The sequence below is a fragment of the Crassostrea angulata genome, chromosome 8 (genome assembly GCF_025612915.1).
Source record: "Crassostrea angulata isolate pt1a10 chromosome 8, ASM2561291v2, whole genome shotgun sequence".
Lineage (NCBI taxonomy): Eukaryota > Metazoa > Mollusca > Bivalvia > Ostreida > Ostreidae > Magallana > Magallana angulata.
The window spans coordinates 6,651,651-6,672,788 of NC_069118.1; the positions used below are offsets into that span (position 1 = coordinate 6,651,651).

Here is a 21,138-nt window from a genome sequence, read left to right on the forward strand (position 1 = left end):
CCTTGTGCCTATTTTTGCTCACATACATGTACTAGGAATTTGCTTGATACAGTTAGCAAAGGCTATAAATAATTACTGCTACAATGTAAATGTATGTCATTTCACGCATGCTTCACCTCCAGTTTGTTCAATTTTACACATTTCCAAAGAGAGCTGAAATACATTCACTAATAATACGCTTGAATGCAACCAAACTCTCTTACTGAAGTCAAACCAAATATCAACATACCTCATATTTACCATCCTATGGACCACTCTATAGTACCCATGTACTACCGTATTTTTCGGGGCATAGGCCGGTATTTTTTTACTCCAATGCGCGAGCATCGGCTTATCCCCCGGGATCGGCTAATCATAGGCTCAAAGTTGAAAAAATTAAACAGTCAAATTTAAAATCCACTGTTTTTAGCAGTTTATCATCAGGGTTGTTTTTTTTTCGTCCGTTTGAACTATTGTTCGATAGTTGCAGATACATAGATATAACAGAGCCCGTTAGTATATACGTCTCTGATAATTTTTGTAATGACATTGCGAGTAATAAAATGTACAGTACTGTACGAGGTATTTCTTTACAACCCCAATCAAAAGAATTTTTCCCCCACGTTCACGTATGAATCCTGGAAACTATTAATGCGTAGTAAAAAAACAAACGAAACCGGGTAGAATGAAATATGACGGAACTTTTGTGAATTTCTTCATGTCTGCGTTCGTGGGAATCACTGGTCTTGGGTGCAGAATAAATCAATGCTTTGTGTTTTTACAGTTAATTTTCTGTTGGATGAAATAACGGTATTCTGGTGTCGTGTGTATATACAAAGGTGTGAAACCCGTGACTAAAACACAGCCTGGGGGCACGTAGTGTACACCCTTACACCTCACCGCATTAATTGTGTTTTTAACATTACAACTTCTTTGCATAACGGCAAGTCACTTTTTAATTTATTAATGGAAAAGAACACAAATTAAATATTTTATGTGTGGTATTTCGTTTTCTCATTCATGCGATTACGGGAGATAACTCTATTTGAATATGAAACCACGTGTTGAGCTAATGGACGCCATACCCCGATCTACAAGTAGCTTTCAAAGTATTACTTGATTAAATGAAATTGAGCAGTAAGGTTTTAATAAAAATATAAAAGGTTTGGTAAAATATCATACTTAGTTCTATCAGACAGTACCACAGAGTTTGGTGTTGCAATTAAATTTACATTATGTAACATTACGATACCTAACGATATATACCGACGAATACGGAAGAGACCAAACAGCCACAAAACACAATTATATTTTTTTTAAATGTTTAAAATATATATGTTAAGCAAATTTAATAACTTTAATTACTCTTTTGACTTTCTACATCGATATTCTGAAAGTATATACTTAATACGTCAACTTAAATTCCTTCATCATGCAGCGGTCATACTTTCACCATAGAAATCATCGATTGAAAATCGGCCTATCCCCCAATTCGGCTAGTCTATGGATTTTTCCTGAATTTTGTCTGAAAATGAGCAATTCGGCCTATGCCCCACATCGGCATATGCCCCGAAAAATACGGTACATGATAAATCTAACATGTACACTAACATACCATAATATAACAATTAACCACTCTCTAAAAGAAAATACTTACTAATAAAATACTTGAACCAAACTTAACAATAAGAGAATACACAATTTTTAGAAGTAATACTGGTATACTTTCACAATAACCCAGTCTAAACAATAACATACCATCAGACAGGTAAACAACTTTGATTACTTCATATAAAAAATGTTTTATATAGCACTAATTTAACAATCAAATACTGACATAAAACCCACTCCCTTTAAATGTTCTCATAAGACCATGCACTGAACAGTTACATACCATCATACAGGCCACTTTCTAGGAGACAACCACTTTTCTCTAACTGGTTGAATTCCTCAATGGACAGGAATGTGTAATCTACACCATTCTGTTCTCCTGGTCTTGGTTGCCTGGTCGTACCTAAAAAACAATAAAACATGTGCCCAATTTACTCAATCGTCTAAATAATGTCTATATTTCTATAATTTGTCTACCTTTATCTAATGCTGAATGGGACATTTAGACACTGATACAGGTTAATATACACTATTATGAAAATTTAATAATATGATTATCTTTAAAATTTCTAAATCTGCAATGTTTGACCATCAAAGTTTTTGAAATAATCTTATAAAAGTGTAAGGAATAAACCAGCCATTCTCTAAGACTATCTCATGGCTGTTGGATCTAGCTTTTTCTTTCACAATGATATTAATCAAGGAGAATATACAATTAGGGTTAATTTTTTCTCTTTCAAAATACAGCACAAAATAAATGTGGACCATTAATACTTAATATTCAGATATTGTTTATCCAGCAAGAAAATTAAAATTGTATAAAATTTCTAGTTAAATGATGACTTTTTTATGCAACTAATCAAATTAATTTATAATAACAAAAAATCAAATGGTCATATAAAACCAAGACTTGAGAAGATTAAAAACCTCTGAATGTTTTCTTGTCTCTATTTCTGTTTAAGTATCAAGCAACTACAGTTTACTTTTTATATAATGCAAAGTAATCAACATAGCATGCATCAAAACCTAACCAGCTTTTCTTTCTTGGCTTTAAGGTAGTCCATCCATAACTAAGACGAATTTAACAATTTTGATTGATCTATACTACATCAAATACATCTTTTAAAGTTATTATGAGGTTGACAAAAACCAAACTCGGGGGTATGTATGTAGTTAGGTAATTGAACTTTTTTCACTGAAAACTTTTTAAAAGAGTTGTCTACCCTTTACAAAAATTTTAAAAAATCAAATATGTATGGTCAATTATGAATTTTTTTTAGCATATTCAAATAAAGGGTAAATTTATGCAACGTTTTACCAAGAGAAATGTGGAGAAATTACTTGTACTAAAACAATATACTTAAAAATGCATTTTTCTCATAGACTTCAATGTAAACGTCAACATATGATAAATTTGTTAATATTCAATATTTTTTTTTAATTGCAGAGGGGAATCTTTATTATTCAATAAACCCCTTAAAATCATACTAAGATTTTAGTGATCGAACTTGCAACCTTTTAGATATGAATGTGATTTTTATGGATGGACTACCTTAAGAAGCGTTCACTTACATGGTACTGTCCGCAGATACAAATTATCCCGAATTGTCTGCTGCAGTTCATGGTCAACAGAACCCTTCGGAAATCGAGAAGTCAAAAACTGACGAAGTTCTTTGGGTAAACCTGAAAAACCAATACAGTTATGCTTATCACGCAAATGTAAAACATGTTTTTTTTAAAACAAAATTTAAAAATATAGATATCAATACTTGGACATTACACTTCACTTTACTTTCACATAAAAATAACTAAAAATGCCTCTAAAATATCATTATTGACTAAAGTGATAAAGATTATTGTCATGTATAACAGAAAAGTTGTAAATAAAATAATATAAATATCATTATAATATATGATATATATCATATTGAGTTGTTCAGTGAATGTTAAAAATCTATATCGTAATGCAATATACTTATACCGAGCGAAGCGAGGATTAATGGTAACACGTATATATAACAAAATCAGTGAAAAAAAGAAAGTTGAATCAGGGGTACTAAGGCCAAAAAAAAATTCTTCCAGCCCTGGGCGCCGCCATATTGGCAGCCATTTTGTTTTTAAAAAGTTAGTTCGATCATTGTTTGACCGGTACTTATCGATGTTTGTTGCCCATAAACTCGGTTAAAATGTTCCAGTGTTTCAATAGAAGGTAATTTGAATCAAAAGAAATAAAAGAGGACACGGGATAAGTTTCAATAGTGCTTTAGTCAAGAAACACGACTAGTTCTATGTATGTCTTACCAAATTATCAGATGGAAAATAAAAACATTAATATCAAGGAACTGGTCTTTTAGATACTGAATAAAGTATTCAATTTTATTACCGCAGCATTTATATGAATTAAATTGATAACAATGAAAGAAGAAATTTAAAAAAAAATTCGGAATATCGTAACTCTCTTCGGCTATTTCCGAAGACAAAACGTGTATTACGTTTGAAACATGACGTCATAATGTAGACTGAGCACGCGACGTTTCGTTAAACTTTGGCTAATGCTTTGAGTAGGCAACCAGGCGGATCTTACTGTGTGGATTTCAAATAAATTTTATTCTACAAAAATCAAACTGCACTGTGTTAAATATGCGCTCGGTCCAACGGTCACACCGTTTACATATTATACTTTTAATACTGTACACCATTACCTGTTCACAGAGATAGTACATATATGTATATTAATTGAAACATAGATGTAGTGCAATGTGTGTGTTAAAGGTATCAACAAGAGCTTTTATATATCAAATCTTTATCATCTGATGCTGTGTTTTTACAATTTGAATAAAATGAACAAAAAAAATAATATTGTAGCACTTCAGATGCATTGTTTCTATAAAACCACACGTAGATTTTAAATTTTTTATTCGTCTTCTATTAGTGCAAAAGTTAGCAATTTGACATCAACTGGGTCAATATCAATCAAAAATGAAATATTAAACACACACAATGTCCAATATTTGAATGATGATATTTACCACATCTGATGACAACAATTTGTCAGAATCTTACCTATTTTGATACTCTTGATCATGACAGGTGCCCCATTCTGGCTGACCTGTTTGAGCCAAAAGTTGGCATCCTTTAATGTATAACCAGCCACCTTCTGTCCTTGGATCTCTAGGAGTATATCGTCTATGTGCAGCTTTCCGCTGTGATATGTAAGATGGTCCTCCCTGATGGTGTCTATCCACACGAACTGTCCGTTGTCTGCCCCACCAGACAGCGTGACCCCCAGGCCATCCTCCTGTCCCGTTGACACGACCGTCTCATTGATACACTGGGACCAATGTCTCTGCTCTCGGCGTTTTGGGGCTAACGGCGGAGGTTTGTTTGTATAGGAGTTTGAATTCGGATAAGACATTATTCGGTACCTACAGTGGATCTGCAGATGCACTTACATTTTAATGAGCTGAAATACCTTTGACAGCTAACACTCGGATTTTCTCCATGTTCACTGCAGAGGGGGTACATCGTCCCAAAGTAAAGCATATAAATATCACATTTTTCTTAGCATAAACGACGTAACAAGCAGACCGGGAACATAAAGTACTCAACAAAAACACACAAACATTAATGGAAAGGGCGATATATAAAACGAAAGGGTCCAAAAATCACTTAATCTTCCGCCCTACATTCAAAACATTACGAAGTATACAATGATATGCGCATGCGCGAAAAGCCAATAGGCGATTGTCGCAAAAAATTTATCTTTACATCTTATAACTCTTAAAATCTTTGCAAAAATTCAAAACATCCATTCTTTTTCATTGGCATAAAATACAATAAAATACTAGTTCTTGATAATTTTTTTTTATCATTATTCCTAATGTCGTTAAGTGGGCGGGCATGCATGATAAATTTGTGAGCGGATCAAAAATTTTAAAGGGCGATATTTGGAGGACCATTATATACATTGATCAGTTAAAATTTTTGTTTGTTTTTCTTTCACTTAAATTTTATTTATGATATTGCATTTATTTCATGTGATAGCAATAACTGACTAATTTCATATACGGTAATTGCAAATTTTAGAAACTACTCGGGTTCAGAGGCTGTGCAAGCTAAAATGACACATACTCGCCGCCTAGCTACAACTATATGAAAAGTGAAATGATGAAAATTCAACCACATTTCAACCAAGTTTAGATATTGTATAAGCACCTGCTGGGTTGTATACAGAACCGAACAAAATCAGAACAATTATTTCAAATCAGAGTCCAGAACAGACACGTATGACATTATTATAACTACAAGAGAAAGCCCTGAAAGATATGCAAATGAACATCATCAAATTGTTAAAGTATAACAATTGTAGTAAATGACAAACAATTTTGTATCATTTCAGTGAAAAGTGGTACTATAGCATGCTATTATTTATAAATTCGTCCACAAAATTCAGAATCTCTTTGTCAATATTGAGTAACCAAAAATTTTTTTGCTCATTATCTATAGCTGAAAATTTTGGAAATTTCTGTTCTTTTTTGATCATATTTTCCACATGTAATCCAAAAAATGAGTTTCATCATCTATACTGTTAGAATTTACATCTATAAATTGAGTGTTATTTTCCAATTGTGAGAGACCCCTTTAGAAATACTCCAGTTTTGGCTTTCATTGGATATCATGTAAAATCAATCACTATACGAGGGTCAATAAAAAGATACGAAGACTTTTGTCATATCTATGTTACTTAACGTCATATCATTACTAAATTTGGTAGACATAATTTAACAATAGTTTCAAACAATTTGCAAGAAAAAAAGTGAATAAATTTCTTTATTTCTAAGAATTATTTAGAATTTAATCCTGCAAAAATGAGGTCACGGCGCACAGTCAAAATGTGTGTTATGTCAATAATAAACCATATTATGTTGAAAGTAATATCTCCATAAATTGGGCTTAAAACCAAATAATATTGAAACTTCAAATTTAATATAGTTCATGGTATTCTATGTACTAAAAAATGATGGGATATATTGTTTTGTCGAACAGATAATATTAACTAAAGTCAGATAGTCCTATTTAGAATTGACTAAAATCATCGACGTCGCCGGACATCACGGCGCAACGAGAAGTACAAATAAAATGTATTTAACTCATGAAAAACCAATACAAGCTGTGAAAATGCTCAATGGTGCAAAAAATAAGTCAACAATTATTTGCAAGTTTGTGTTTAACTGTAATCAATTTTGTGGGGGTGGTCATTGTATTTTGAATATAAAAAAGTCCGAAATAGAGTAGAATATCTGTAAATATTTGGTCAAAAAAGAAGTAACGTCCACCGACGTTCAGGATTATCCTTACTGTAAACTAAGAGATACACGGTTAGAAAATGAAAACTTTGAAGAACTGACTTATGATTCTCGTACAAATGTGTGCAAATAAGATGTTAAGTGGTTCAGTGCCATTTTAAATTGTAAGGAGAAAGGCACAAGAGACTAAGCGCGATATAAAGATGGGGTATATCTATAAACTGTGCGTGTTTTATCTTGACGTCATGTTTTGAATGTTACCGTGCGTCGTGGTGACAAAACATGTTGTTTTTAAAAAGGGGTAACAAAAATACCATTTCATCAAATGGACTAAAACTTTGCATATCAATAACATAAGTGTTGGTGCACAGATTAATCTGTTAAGTATGACTTTCATGAAAAATATATGATAAACAGCCACATTGTCTTAGTATTTTTTGATTGACCCTCGTATACACTTCTCTTGTTACATGCATAAACTTATCTTTTATAGTTGTATACATACAATTTTAGTGCTTTTAAAATCATGTGATAATTTGTGAACATAATATGAACAATTACCAAACAAAACAGACAAATCCAATTCGAACTGTCTATTAAAAATGAATGAAATTGAATTTATAAATAAATTTAAAACGCGATAATTTGTGTAACGATCTCTCATATTTACCATTGATAATTCCATTTAAATCCTACATTAATTAGGAAGCGGGGGAGACAGTTTTCAGCCTGGGTCCATTTTCTTTTATTGCCAACCCAATGATAACTGCATGTTAACAGCTCAACGTTTATTTTTTTTTACTGGCCTTAGTATATATATTACCCTTCAGTCCCACACACATACATCCTTCAGCCCGGCCCTAAAATTAACACAATTTGCCTCTTTGTCTCCACTTTCAAAATCGCAGGTATACGTGATTGTATTTTAGGACAGGATTAATATAAACGGTAATGCAAACAGGATTTTTTTTTAATTTGTGTAAAGTCAAGGCATGACATTTTTATGCATTTATTTGTTAAACAGGTTTTCACATAGACACTTGAAGACATATAAGAAAAAAAAACCCACATCATTTCTTTTTATAGGTAGATATTTCTCCATCTATTACAAAACGATGGACTTTATTTTTACTTGCGTGGAGAAGTATTTAGAAAAGAATAAATTTAACGATTTTTGGACATTGATTTTTCAGTTTGAAATACATGAGCTAACAAAAGAATTGAAGTTTCCTTGAATTAACTATTTAGCATTATGTATAAAATCAGGGATCATGATGAAGAATATGCATGTACAAGATGTTACTACAAAAAACTATATCATTTTTTTTTTCAATTCAACCTGGTTTACACGACCAACATGTTTTGTTATCAACAAACACTCATTGATAGGCAATACGAAATTTACATACCCGGGGGCAGGTGCTTCTTTTTGGTTGCTGAAGAAATTAACGTAACGAAACTATATATATAAACTTAAGTCTCAAAAGCAAGAAGGTGTCAGTTTATGAGAAGTTCTTGTATAATAACATACGTAGTTTATCAAGAATCTGTTCACCTCTCAATTTTGGAACCGCTGGGGGGGGGGGGGGGGGGGCAGGGCATTAGCGTTCAACATAGCGTTAGAATGAAAAAGAAAAATAGGAGTCAAATAAGAAGCATACGCTGACCTAACGCGGATCTGGAGGGGTCTCCCCTTCGAAAATTCAAATTTCTTGAATTCACTTTGCAAAATTTCCGAAAATATGTTTCGGACTCCCCGGCATTTATCCTTCGGACCCCTCCTGAAAACACTTTCTGGATCCGCGCATGAGAAGCACGAAGAAACGGTAATAGGTGCTGTGGATTCCTCCTTCTAGAAACCATTTCGTATTTCCTTTATGAACTTAATCAAATATTTGCCATTATCTCTGGCTAAAAGACAACAAGTTGCCACTGGTTGAATCAATGGAGCACAACTGACATAACTTCTGGTTATTGGTAAAACAGTCTCCTCCTATCTAAGTAGAATATGAGTAACGGCCATTGAGTATCCAGAACTGTTGATCACGTCGGCGCCTAAAATGTGATACAGGAAGGACTCATCTACCTTGGCCGAGTGCTCTTACAAAAACAATAACACATTTTCAATGCTTATACATGTACACGTATACGCTGGAAGTGGAATCTATCCGAATATCCTGTTTCAGTAGCAATTGCTTTACCGACTCCCAACTGAGATCAAGGGAAGTAATAGAGACCCATCGCAATGGATTTCATAAAAGAGGAATAACTCCCAACATTTCATATCATCTGAACCCAGAGGTGTTTGATTGACTTTATGTGTTTTGATTAAAGAATCTGAAATTCCATCTTAGTCATGGATATTTATCATAGAGAATTGTAAGAAAAAAGGTATGTATGTCTCATGTATTTCTGAATATGTTTAATAATTTGTTAATATAAACTGGGTCTATGTGCACTGACAGACCCTGGGATTATTTTGAACACAATAGGAGGAAAAAACACCTAATCTCTGTTGAAAAAAAACCCAGAAAACTATTTTGCACCGCATTTTCAGTTCTTGTCTGCATACTAGTGATTTAAGAACAATCAACAAACAAAATAAAACAACAATATATTGATGGAGATGAATACATGCGTGATTTATTAATGAAGATGACGTCATGAGGTTACATTAATGAGAGGCGTTACATGGGAAATGAAGCATGAGGCAAAGGTTATACAGTATATGTAATGACTGAAGCAATGATCAGGGGTGAAATGGAAAGTCAATTTTAAAAAATCTAAACTACACGGCTCTTATACATTTGAACACATTTACATATTTCAGTTTTTGATCAACACACGGTCAATTGTCCAGGCCAAAGGAACGCGAGCTGACACCACAGATTAACTCTTTTTTTCTGTCTTTTTGGGAGATTCTGCATCCTAGAGAGAAAGAAAACATACCCAATCAAATCACTGCTCAGTGATATCTTGTTCAACAAACGTTGCATCGCTTACTTATTTTTCTACATTTTGTTGTTTTTTTTAATTTTTTTTTTGCTTTTGTAGTGTAAGTAGATGAATAGTGATGACTTAATATTATTGAGCATTTTTTTTTCAGGTATTTAATATGTTTATTGATAAGTTTTTGTATTGTGTTTTCTTGTCTGATTTGTTTATATATTGTTGTTATTGTTTTTATTGAAATTTTAATGAATAAAGATAAATATCTCTGTATCTCTGTACCTTACGGGGTCTTCCTCGTGATCCTTTGGGCTTTTCCTCCTGAAATATAAAAACAACAGGACAAGAATATAATTCAGCGCTAAAAGAAGACAGATTAATACGTAAGCCGTAGAGAGAGATTTACATCGGAGCGACTGTGTTTAAGTATGTTATCATAACTTATTAATCTTGGGAGAGGCATGGAAAGTCCTCAGTATTGCTATTAATAAGGGTTATTGTTTGCACACATCCCCAACAGTTCCTTACGGGCTTGATGAATATTCTCTCTCTCTCTCTCTCTCTCTCTCTCTCTCTCTCTCTCTCTCTCTCTCTCTCTCTCTCTTTTCGAACAATGCATTTCTGCGTTGTTGGTTTTTTTGGACAAAAAATAATGTTTTCCCGCGTTATTTTTGTTGACAAGCTAACCACACAAAGAACTTGCCCCCGATAATCTGACCCAGATAGCAGCGGATGTTTATCTCACAGTGCATGTTCACTGGGTCATATTATACCAAGAAAAGCTCCCCCTTCAAAATACTTTGAAATCTAACAAGATGTCAACTTTCAAGAGCGCTTTCTCTTTTTGTACCGTGGGTCTTGGCTTTTTAAAGGTGCCCTTGGGTCGTCCCCGGGGCCTCTTTGGTTTAGGTTCAGCGTCGTCGGGCTGCAAAACAAAGAACAGAATGCTCACACCCGAGAACAAAGGAACCTGAACTTCATTGTTCCATTGTTATATGTAAAACGTAAATGCGCAACATTCGCTGCACGATAAGTTTGGGGAGGTAAAAAAAAAATGACGATCTTTCCTAGAAAGTAAAACAAGTAAATGCAGAGATAAGAAAATACATTGTGTAAATATTGGCGTTGTTTCATTTTGACAAGTGCATTAGATAGAGGACGAAAATATCTAAAATATTTAAAGTTGTCACAACCTGAAAGTATTTTTAAATGCCGATAAATCATTACCATACAGTTCTAATAAAAATTCCTGTCTTGGAAAAAAAAATAACTAGAAGATAAATCAATCAAAGAATGGAAGACTTGGGGTCGACGGGCCACAGAAAAACAAGCAGTGGAGATAAGGCCGCGATCCTCGCTCCCTATCCCACAGCGTGGTTCCGTGTATCTGACCGTCCCTTTGTTGTGGAACCGTATCGTAAAGCTGAGAACCCGACAGGCGAGACAAAGGACAGAAATCGCTGCCTTACCTCCTCGGTCTTTTCCTTCCGGGGTCTCCCTCGGCCCCTCTTTGGGGCTTCCTCCGCTACCTTGTCCGTGCTGCTACTCTCTCCCCCCTCCATTCTTTAAATGTCTGTAATGCTATATCTCACGTGATAATACCTTAGAACGTCAGTGTTTCATTCAGCTAATTGCCACCACGCAAAAGATGTCACCCACGGTGATCAAACCATTGTAGAAATCTATGAATGAAACGTGTTCTAGTCAGCTGGAGAATTCGACCCAAATACACCATGCGTATATAGGTCACATTCGTTTACACTGCGGTAAAATCTAGAGACCTTCCAAAGTTTCGTTCCGCGCGAAAAATCACGCAAAATCCCACACGCATTCCTTAGTTTCGCTCATCCGATGAAAAGCACTAAAAGAACTTCACACGGCACAACCTTCCATAAACCAGGTCAACTTGTGGTCAGCGGGTCAACGAATACAAAAACGAGGCTATGGACAATCAATACTTCAACTAATTAGTTATAGGTTGCACTACAGTATTAAATTCTCCTATATATTCTTACCAAAATTACCTACCTTTACATGGTCATCACTGATTCAAAATGAACTTCTCAGAAAATACCTTTTCACATCTTGTAGTACTAGTCTTACTTTACAATTTAGTACAGAAAAATACTTACCCATCCAGCAAGGCGTGAAATTTTGTTTACATCAAAGTCAATCAGGTGCTTTGTAACCATGTCTAAGACCTTATCACCCCCATATTAAAGAAAAAAAATTAAAAATAGTTAACAGTTTCAAAAAAAATTTTCATTTCTATTTTCTGATTAGACATACCCAAGTTTACAACTCATAAAAAAAATGGACACCTACCTCTCCAGGAAAGTCCTGAAAACAAGGAAAAAACTCAGGAATTATTTCCCGTCGGCCATGTTTTGACGTGAACCTGGACTGAATTACTGTAATGACACCTGCAAAAAAAATAAAAATTTTCTAATGCTGTTCTAATGATTGAAATAAAAAGTTTAAAGATATATATATGTGATTTTGACATTAGAAATTTTTCTGATATCCTTATCTGGTAAATGAGGCCAAACAAAATAATGGTCAGTTTTCAATAAAGTGATGTTGATTAGGTACTATCAGGGGTGATTTTAATTTCAATTTTTTAGTAACTTGTGTTTTGTCATTTGTAATGATTTTTTCCTACAATAATGTTTAAATGTTGAATTGTGTAAAATTGTGTTTTATATGGTTCTGTGTTGCTCAAGAGGAATTCTAGGGGGAGAAGTATACAGATTTTGATATGAAATATTGAATATTTCTCTAATTAAACTTATTAAACTTGAAATTTGTGTTGTGTTTTTCCTACCAATTTCTGTTGTTACCATGGAGAATTACCTTGTCTTCATTGTACTGCAAATGAGTTCAGGATCTGCCAACATAATCAGCCATGAAGTCCCAATTTGCCATGGTGCTGTCAGCAAGAGCTGGCCATTAGAGTCTGAAGAAACAAGAATTAGTCATGGGTAATAGATAAGCTGTTGTTAAATGGGGGCCCCAAATCTTGAAGCTTAGTATTCTGAGTAAAGCAAGAGAGCAAGCAAAGCAATTTATAAGCAACCAAAGCAATAGTATGAGAGGAAAAAGCAAGAGCAAAAGCTGTTATTTCAAAGTCGGGGATGGCCGTCGCAGGGGATCACCTCATGAGGGATGGGAAAAAAGACAAGGCGGGTCCAAGTATGTCAGGGGACAGACAACTACAGACATTAGCAAGACAGGGGAATGTATTTTAAGAGACAACGTTCTGCATACAGAGCCGAAAGAGACCATAATGCAACTCCGCACCAAGACACCGTGCACCATGCCTCAGCCTAGCCCTACCACCGAGGCTGAAAGAGACACGTATAGACTGCTTCATGCTGGAAAAACATGCGACATGTTCAATGCAGCATACCATATGCACATGCTGCAGAGCCCAAACTGCCCAACAAATTTACAATTTGACTTCGAAAGGGAAAAACAGAAGGGCGTCTGCTGGAAAGAGACCCTAAAATGCATTTACTGCAACTTCCACTCGGAGAGCACGAAACTTTACGAGGAGACAGAGTCAGAGACCCGTGGGGCTAAGACAGCAAAGCCAAACATTGGACTGTGGGTTGCACTCATGGACAACCCAATAATGGGGACCACACTACAGGAAATCTTCATGGCTCTAAACTGTCCTGCCCCGTCATACACAGGCTTGCATTACACTGCTAGCAAGGTGGGACCCCAGATTGTCAACATGGTGAGGGAGGACCTGCAGAGAGAAAGAGCTCACCTTAAGGACGTTCTCGAGAGCCATGGATTCCCTCGCCAAACACCCATTCCAGTAGAAGGGGACGGGAGGTATAATAACCCGCTGTACTGGTCGCGGGACAGAACACCATTCCAGCCAGCAACTCAGATGACGTACACTGTATCCGAAAATGTGACGCCTGAAAAGAAAATCATAGGCATAGCACTTAAGAACAAGCTGTGTCACAACAGAGTAATAGGAAGGACATGTCCAGACCATCCTGGGAAATGCACCGCCACCCTAATGATAGATGAGCCCATCGGCAGAGAGGATCTGGCCACTGAGGAAATTTGTCAAGAATTCCTCAGTGACCCCGAGCCAACATACGTCAGCCATATCACTACCGATGGAGACAGTGCAGCCTCCCGAGGAGTCCAGAAGGCCATGGGTGTACACGGACAGACAGTGGAGGCCCTCCGTGACACCCGTCATTTGGCACAATCACAGAAAAAGGCCATTGATAATGCCAAATTCAGTGAGAGAATGTTTCCAGGAAGAACAGCGACAGACAGACAAGGAACAAAACGAAAATTCTCCATTGATTTAATGAAGAGATGCTCAGCCGAGTATGACCTTGCCATCAAGAAGCATTGTGGGGACACAGAAAAGCTGGTGAATGCACTGAGTTATGCCACAGATTCCATTGTGGACTGCTATGCTGGCAGATGTGGCAGGACATGTGCCGATCATTCTTTTGTGTGTAAGGGACACCCGGAAAAATGTTGGCCGAAGGAGTACCTCCCACCCCATGCCAGGACACTCCACCCTACTAAAGAGGATGAGGATACCATACGAGGACTTGTCAGTTATCGGTTTAACAGAAATACACTTACAACCACCCGATATGGAACCAACACCCAAAAGTCAGAGGCCTTACACAGAGGATATTCAAAGTCGAACCCCAAAAATATTACCTGTTCTGCCAACTTTGGGCCTAAAATCTTCTCCGCAGTCCACCGCTTAAACCATGGTCCAGGAGAATCAACTACGCTCAAGTGCTCTGCCCTCGGAAGTCCACTGCCAAGTGGTACTCGTGTATCCCATCAACTGAAAAGGAGACAAGAGAAATACAGCCGTGATCGACAGAGAAAACAATCCTCCGCTTACCGTGCAAAGAGACATGCTTGTGTTAAAAACAAATTTGAGATGTACTTTCAGCGTAAAACTAACAGTGAAGTGGGTTATGTAAAGGGGATGAATAATCCTCCCTTACCTAAACCTGACACCGAAAAAAAAAAAAAAGAACATTCATACAGCAAAGCGCGCAAGTGACTTACCTCAGTGCTGCTCGAACAGACAATCTGGATGTCCCGCATGCTTTAAACAGACTTGTGGAATTAACTTTTTACATAACTGTCTTTCATTATTTACATGTGGTTCCTCTAAATTTAAATGTAATGGATTGATGCATAGACTGTTGTGACAAAGATGTGAAATGTGCATACCATGTGGAATCTGTAATGTGTTTGTGTGTAACATGTACATAAATCTGTGTGCTAATAAAACTTTTGTTGTATTGTCTGAAAATGTAACTTTAACTCGTCCATACATTGGTCCTTGGTTAGCCCCCCTCCTTCTTCTATTAGTAGCTAAATTATTGTCAAAAAAATCACACCCCAACCCATTAACCCTACCCCTATCAATTTTCTCTAGCAAAATCTCTAACTTTTCCCGCCTCCACTCAGCATCCATGATGATCTGTAAAAAATCCTCTCTGAGACCTAGACTCCCCATGTGTAGTGAAATGATGCTGAACAAGTCCGATAAATAGAATCCCTTACCTTCCGAATTGCCTCGCTGCAGGTTGCACTACAGTATTAAATTCTCCTATATATTCTTACCAAAATTACCTACCTTTACATGGTCATCACTGATTCAAAATGAACTTCTCAGAAAATACCTTTTCACATCTTGTAGTACTAGTCTTACTTTACAATTTAGTACAGAAAAATACTTACCCATCCAGCAAGGCGTGAAATTTTGTTTACATCAAAGTCAATCAGGTGCTTTGTAACCATGTCTAAGACCTTATCACCCCCATATTAAAGAAAAAAAATTAAAAATAGTTAACAGTTTCAAAAAAAATTTTCATTTCTATTTTCTGATTAGACATACCCAAGTTTACAACTCATAAAAAAAATGGACACCTACCTCTCCAGGAAAGTCCTGAAAACAAGGAAAAAACTCAGGAATTATTTCCCGTCGGCCATGTTTTGACGTGAACCTGGACTGAATTACTGTAATGACACCTGCAGTATAATTGGCGGGAAAAATGAGGAAGTTAAACCCTGAAAAAGGTGCATGACTGCAGGACCATACCTCCTTTCCGCCTTCACTCTATGATGTAAGAGAATAATTAATTAAGATAATCATGTATAGTTTATTGTCCTAAATGCAGACTCCATATAAACATATGGTTAAGTCACTGAATTTTAAATATATAAGAGAGTTCATTCAAATTTACCTTTTGCGCAATAACTGGTGCACACCTAAATGTGTACTGTCGTGGGCTGCATTAGATACTGACTATCCATAAAGGTATGTTAAAGGTGTAAGGAAAGCCAAGCCCCCACTCACCACCACCGCGTGCATATTTACATGTATACGTTTTACATAATTTCGTACGTCCCACCCTAAATCTCTGTTATTTACGTACGTTGCATCAATTTTTGACAGCGGTTATTTCCTTGTAACAAAAAAAATACCAATCGAACATACAACATTCTGACTCCAGTATGCCAGCCCTTGAGTTGTCTTTCGTTTGCCTAGCTACACACGTGTATGATATATAAAAAGAAAAGACGAATATATGTTATCATTCATACTTTGGTGTCAAAAGTTTTTGTAGAGGGAATGCCATTAATGAAAAATTGCATCGTTTGTGTCCATTGACATTTTTGTTTTAGACTTTTTATTATCAATTTTTTTATCACAACTTTATAAAGTTTTGTTATAAAAATGAGTGGTTCCACATGCAGTGCGACAAAATATTTCAAGAAAAGGGGAAAAAGCAAAGCAAAATGAAAACCTGATTCAATCATTAAATAAACTATATTGTAGCTTTTGTGCCAGAGAATCAGATGTTAGATAAATATACTTTTACCCAAATAGCAAAAAAAAAAAAAAAAAAAAACAAAAAAAAAAAAAAAGAAAAAAAAAAAAAGATGCTAAACTGTGTTTTTGAGCAAGTGCCACATTTTATGAATCACAATGGGTTTTTCAATGCTCATTAATAATGGTATTGAATAAATTAAATATCCTTCTTTGTTTTTATATATTTTTTTTAATAACATTTTTACAGAAGGGTTACATAAGGGGCATGTTTGGGGAGAAATGGCTTGAAGAGTCCATAGTTTTATGAAAAGAAATACACTGTTTTATTTTGTAGATATCCAGAGTAAAAGTTGGTGTTTTTTGTATTTGCACCAAGTCAGGATCTGAGAACAATATACTTTATGCTGTAAAGCTCATAACGCAGTCGCTGTGGATTTTACAGTGGCATGGTCTCGAAAAGAGATGAAAATGCTCAAAATTTATTACTCTATTTTTAATGCATACAATGCTTTACTAAGGTATCATTTCTTAAAGGTAACCGAAAATTGAATGTCCTGTGTCGGTTTACAAGCAGGATAAAACGCTCACAATTCTTTGATATGCTCACGGCATTGTTTCTATATGTTGGAATATCCTTATTCAGAGAATGTGTTTGCTTTATATCCAGTTCGCACATGAACCCGATTAAACAGCATCTGTTGTTTTTGCATTTCCAGCAACCTTTATTTAAACGAAAACATGACACTGCCTTGTTTATTGAACAAAGAGTATTGAGCTCTGCTTCTTGCTTAAAACTTAACAAATGACATTCAATTTTTTAATGACCATTATTAATACGTTTGATAAGAACTTTCAACCATCAAAAATACAAAAGAATTTAACCTCAACATGATTGTAAACATGCCCTTCTGAAATGAGTTTCAATTCGAATTCCGTATTGGAGAAAAGAGGCCTTTGTTTTGTTAGCACAAAAAGACTGTTTTATTTTGGATTTCGAAAGAAGCAAGAATCAAAAGCTAATATTTGTTTTGGTTACACCATGTCTAGTTCACAAAGACGACAAAAATCATCGATTAAAAAAAATATTTGAAGTAAACCATAAGAGCGATTTGCATATTTTACACCAATACAGAATGATTTGAAAGCCCTATTGTTTAAAAATGATTTTTTAAATGTTTTTTTTGCCCTTGTTCACATAACTACTCACATCTGCCAAGAGCAGAGCGGATGGTATCTGAGAAATAGTTTCAGGTGCTCACCTATTCTGCATGCACATTGACAGTCACTTATCTTGAAGTAAAGTAAACATACATTTTTATGGTTTAGTTTGCGACTTCGCGTGTTGAAATAGCAACTCTTCCTCTAGGTGAACTATAATTATAAATATTGGAAAGGTGAGTCCTATACCATTATTTTTTTCATCCCAACACATAATGTATATATTAAATAACGTATAAATTTTGTTGTATAGATGTCTAGTTTTCACCGTCAAAAATGGTTTACTTGTACCCATAGAATATTGATTTTAAACCATTCCAAATACATTTGTTTACAGATATTTATCTGTAGAGTTTTTAAAAGAGATTTAACGTTTTAAATAGTTATATTTTTAACCATCGAGAGACAAGGATGAATCAGCAGCATTCTTAACGAATGATAAATATACTTTCAACATCTTCATTAGTAAAATTGAACCGGAGAAAATGCCTGTTCCAAGAAAAGATATGAAGGGTACAAAGGGACCAAGTTGACGACATCCTCTCTAAATATATCATGTTTTGGACATATTGCAACATTGCAGACCTGCAGAGGTTTAATTATTAACTTTTTAGAATCTAACCCATATGCAGTCTTTAATCCTGAAATGCTTATACTGCTAGTATAACCAAAAAGCAGCGAAATAAAGATGAACAGGGAGTTACAGGAACTTATATTCACTTTATTAAGGTCGTGTCCAAATGGTAAAAAAACTGAAAATAACAAAACACACTATTACAATAGATATCAAATAACAATATTTAAAAATAACCATCCTGGATTGTGACAGTTATTAGTGATCATACTTTCTAAATTTAGACAGAAATTCTCTTTAAAATGAGCAATTTGAACAGGATACACCTATAAGTGTACATGTAATATATACCTTTATTAACATTTATGTGATAACTTATCAGTATGTAAACAGTATGAACTCACTATCATAATTAGTTACACAATCTCACAATAAACATTTGCCACACAAAAACATGTGTAAGAAAATACAGATGTATCAAAGATCCATTCCTTTCAAACGTATTTTAAAATATGTTTTAAGTACTAAGTAGTTATGTTAAAAAATATGAAAAAATGTATGAATTGTACAATTATGTACCATGATAAATTCATTCCGAATTTCATCTTACTAATTAAATAGTTGCATGGAGTTTTATATTTGGACTAGTAAATATTTTTTTTTTAAACTTCTAATTAAGAAATTATCATGATTAACACTTACGCAGTGCAGGGACAGAATCCACTATGATAAATCTTGCTATTAAAGAGACATAAAACATAGGAATCGTGCTCAGAAGCACATGCTGATGCTATCGCAAAACGTTTGTACAACGTTTCTATATTATGAATTCAAAGAAAACACAAAAACCTGAAAACTATATTACGAAGACGGAACAACTCAACTGATATTATTGTTACCAAGTCCATCATATTAGAATTTATAACCGTGTACAAAATGACCGATATTAAAAATTGATCTAATAGCATAAGCAACTCTTGTATATGATGCAATTATATAAATTCACTCATAAATTTGATGGTTAAGCAATGAATCTTCCTTTTTTGGCAAAAAGTCTTAGGTCAACATTTAAATTTTATTCTCATTCAAAATAAAATTTAGGAAGTTAAAAAAGTAAAATGCTGTTTAGCTGTCGCATAACATTCCCCACACGTCAAATCATTTACTATTGAAATTTGTATACAAAAGAAAGACTGTACAAGTAATAATTTAGACCATCAAATTTGATTTGATAAATGAAAAAAAAATCTCTGGTCTGTTCTATTGTTTTTTGTTTTTTCTAAAATACATGTTGTGTAATGAAACCCAAGTTAATTAAATGTAATTTTATACATATCATGAATTCTGTTGAAGATTACGCCAAGCGATGGGCAAAATCTGAAAAAGAAAAACTTATTAAACGACTGAGAGGTCAAATGAAAACCATTTATTCTTCTTCAATAAACCAGATGTGAGAAAAGAACTAGTCAGATTGAACGATCAGTATGTACTGGTCCCTGCTGATAAGGCAAGTAACAACAATAACAATTGCTATTTTCATACTTACGTCGACTCGATATATCCCAGTGAACTTGAAATAAAAGATACCACAGAGTCTGCGTCATCTGTTTCATATTTGGATATTTTAGTGGAAACGGATATTGATGGTAACCTAACAACAAAACTTTATGATAAACGCAATGACTTCAATTTTTCTATAGTCATCTTTCCTTTCTTATGTAGCAAATAACCTTGATCACCTGCATATGGCGTTTTTGTCTCTCAGTTGATTTGATATGCAAGGGCATGCTCTTCGTATGGCGAGGCAAGCTACTGACAAACAAGTTGATAAAACAAGACTATCAACAGTCTCGTATGAAGTCTTCTTTTCGTAAGTTCCATGGTCGATACAACGACCTTGTCAGCAAATACAATCTTCCACTGGGTCGCATGCTGATTGACGTTTTTCATACTAATTGTTAGACCATAATTAATCACCCAATTGTCTACGGACTTTTCCGGGTTTTTTTTCCCGATTACGACAAAGACCACACGGTAGGTGTGACCGGTCAGCAGAAGATGCTCTCTCCTCCTAGGCACCTGACCCTACCTCTATCTATTTGCAGGTCCGTGTTGCTCTGCTTTCAATTTGTATTTCGTTTTATGGATTTTTGAGATGGTTGGCGGTTGTTATTGTCATTTTTTCATTCATCAATATTTCATCATGAAATCTTTAAAACAAAATTAACTTGAATTAAATTCAACTGAAAGTTCATTAATGTTCCTGTAATTGGTATGCTAAATTTGAAGTCTAATTAAAAGAAGTGTACAAGTCATGTAATAGAAATAGTCAAGAATAGAGAGACAATTACCGATACGAAAGTTAATTGGTTTATGACATCAGTCATGAACTAGTGACTGGCAAGAAGTAAATTGTTTTTCAATGTGTGTATTGGGCGGGGGGGGGGGGGGTCGGTCGGGGGTAAGGGAGAAGGGGATTATTAATCAACTAAAGATCCTATTAGGGGAGGGATTCTTGTTTCTTTAATTCTATATATCTATACAATTTTCATTTTCACATATTATACTATTAGTGAAATGGATACCTATACAAACTAAATAAAAATATTTGAAAAAGGCCCACCTATTTTGGCCTCTTGTTGCTACGTAATTAT

General features: G+C 34.9%; 2 protein-coding genes across 12 annotated transcripts in view; both read right to left on the reverse strand.

Annotated features, from left to right (window-relative positions):
• Positions 1-5,299, reverse strand: part of LOC128158287 (membrane-associated guanylate kinase, WW and PDZ domain-containing protein 3-like) — a 32,919-nt gene extending 27,620 nt beyond the window's left edge. For all 11 annotated transcript variants that reach the window (XM_052821062.1, XM_052821053.1, XM_052821055.1 and 8 more), the window contains exons 1-3: positions 4,654-5,299; positions 3,163-3,273; positions 1,874-1,993 (exon numbers count right to left, since the gene is read on the reverse strand). In XM_052821062.1, the coding sequence (XP_052677022.1) occupies positions 1,874-1,993; positions 3,163-3,273; positions 4,654-5,005 (583 nt within the window). In that variant the 5' untranslated portion in view covers positions 5,006-5,299. The remainder of the gene's footprint in view (positions 1-1,873; positions 1,994-3,162; positions 3,274-4,653) is intronic.
• A 4,214-nt stretch (positions 5,300-9,513) lies between these two features.
• On the reverse strand, positions 9,514-11,716 carry LOC128161161 (high mobility group protein HMGI-C-like). The gene is made up of 4 exons (XM_052824388.1): positions 11,315-11,716; positions 10,696-10,770; positions 10,128-10,166; positions 9,514-9,824 (listed from the first exon to the last, which is right to left on the reverse strand). The coding sequence occupies exons 1-4, from the start codon at positions 11,405-11,407 to the stop codon at positions 9,786-9,788; spliced, it is 246 nt and encodes an 81-aa protein (XP_052680348.1). The 5' UTR covers positions 11,408-11,716; the 3' UTR covers positions 9,514-9,785.
• Positions 11,717-21,138: the final 9,422 nt, after the last annotated feature.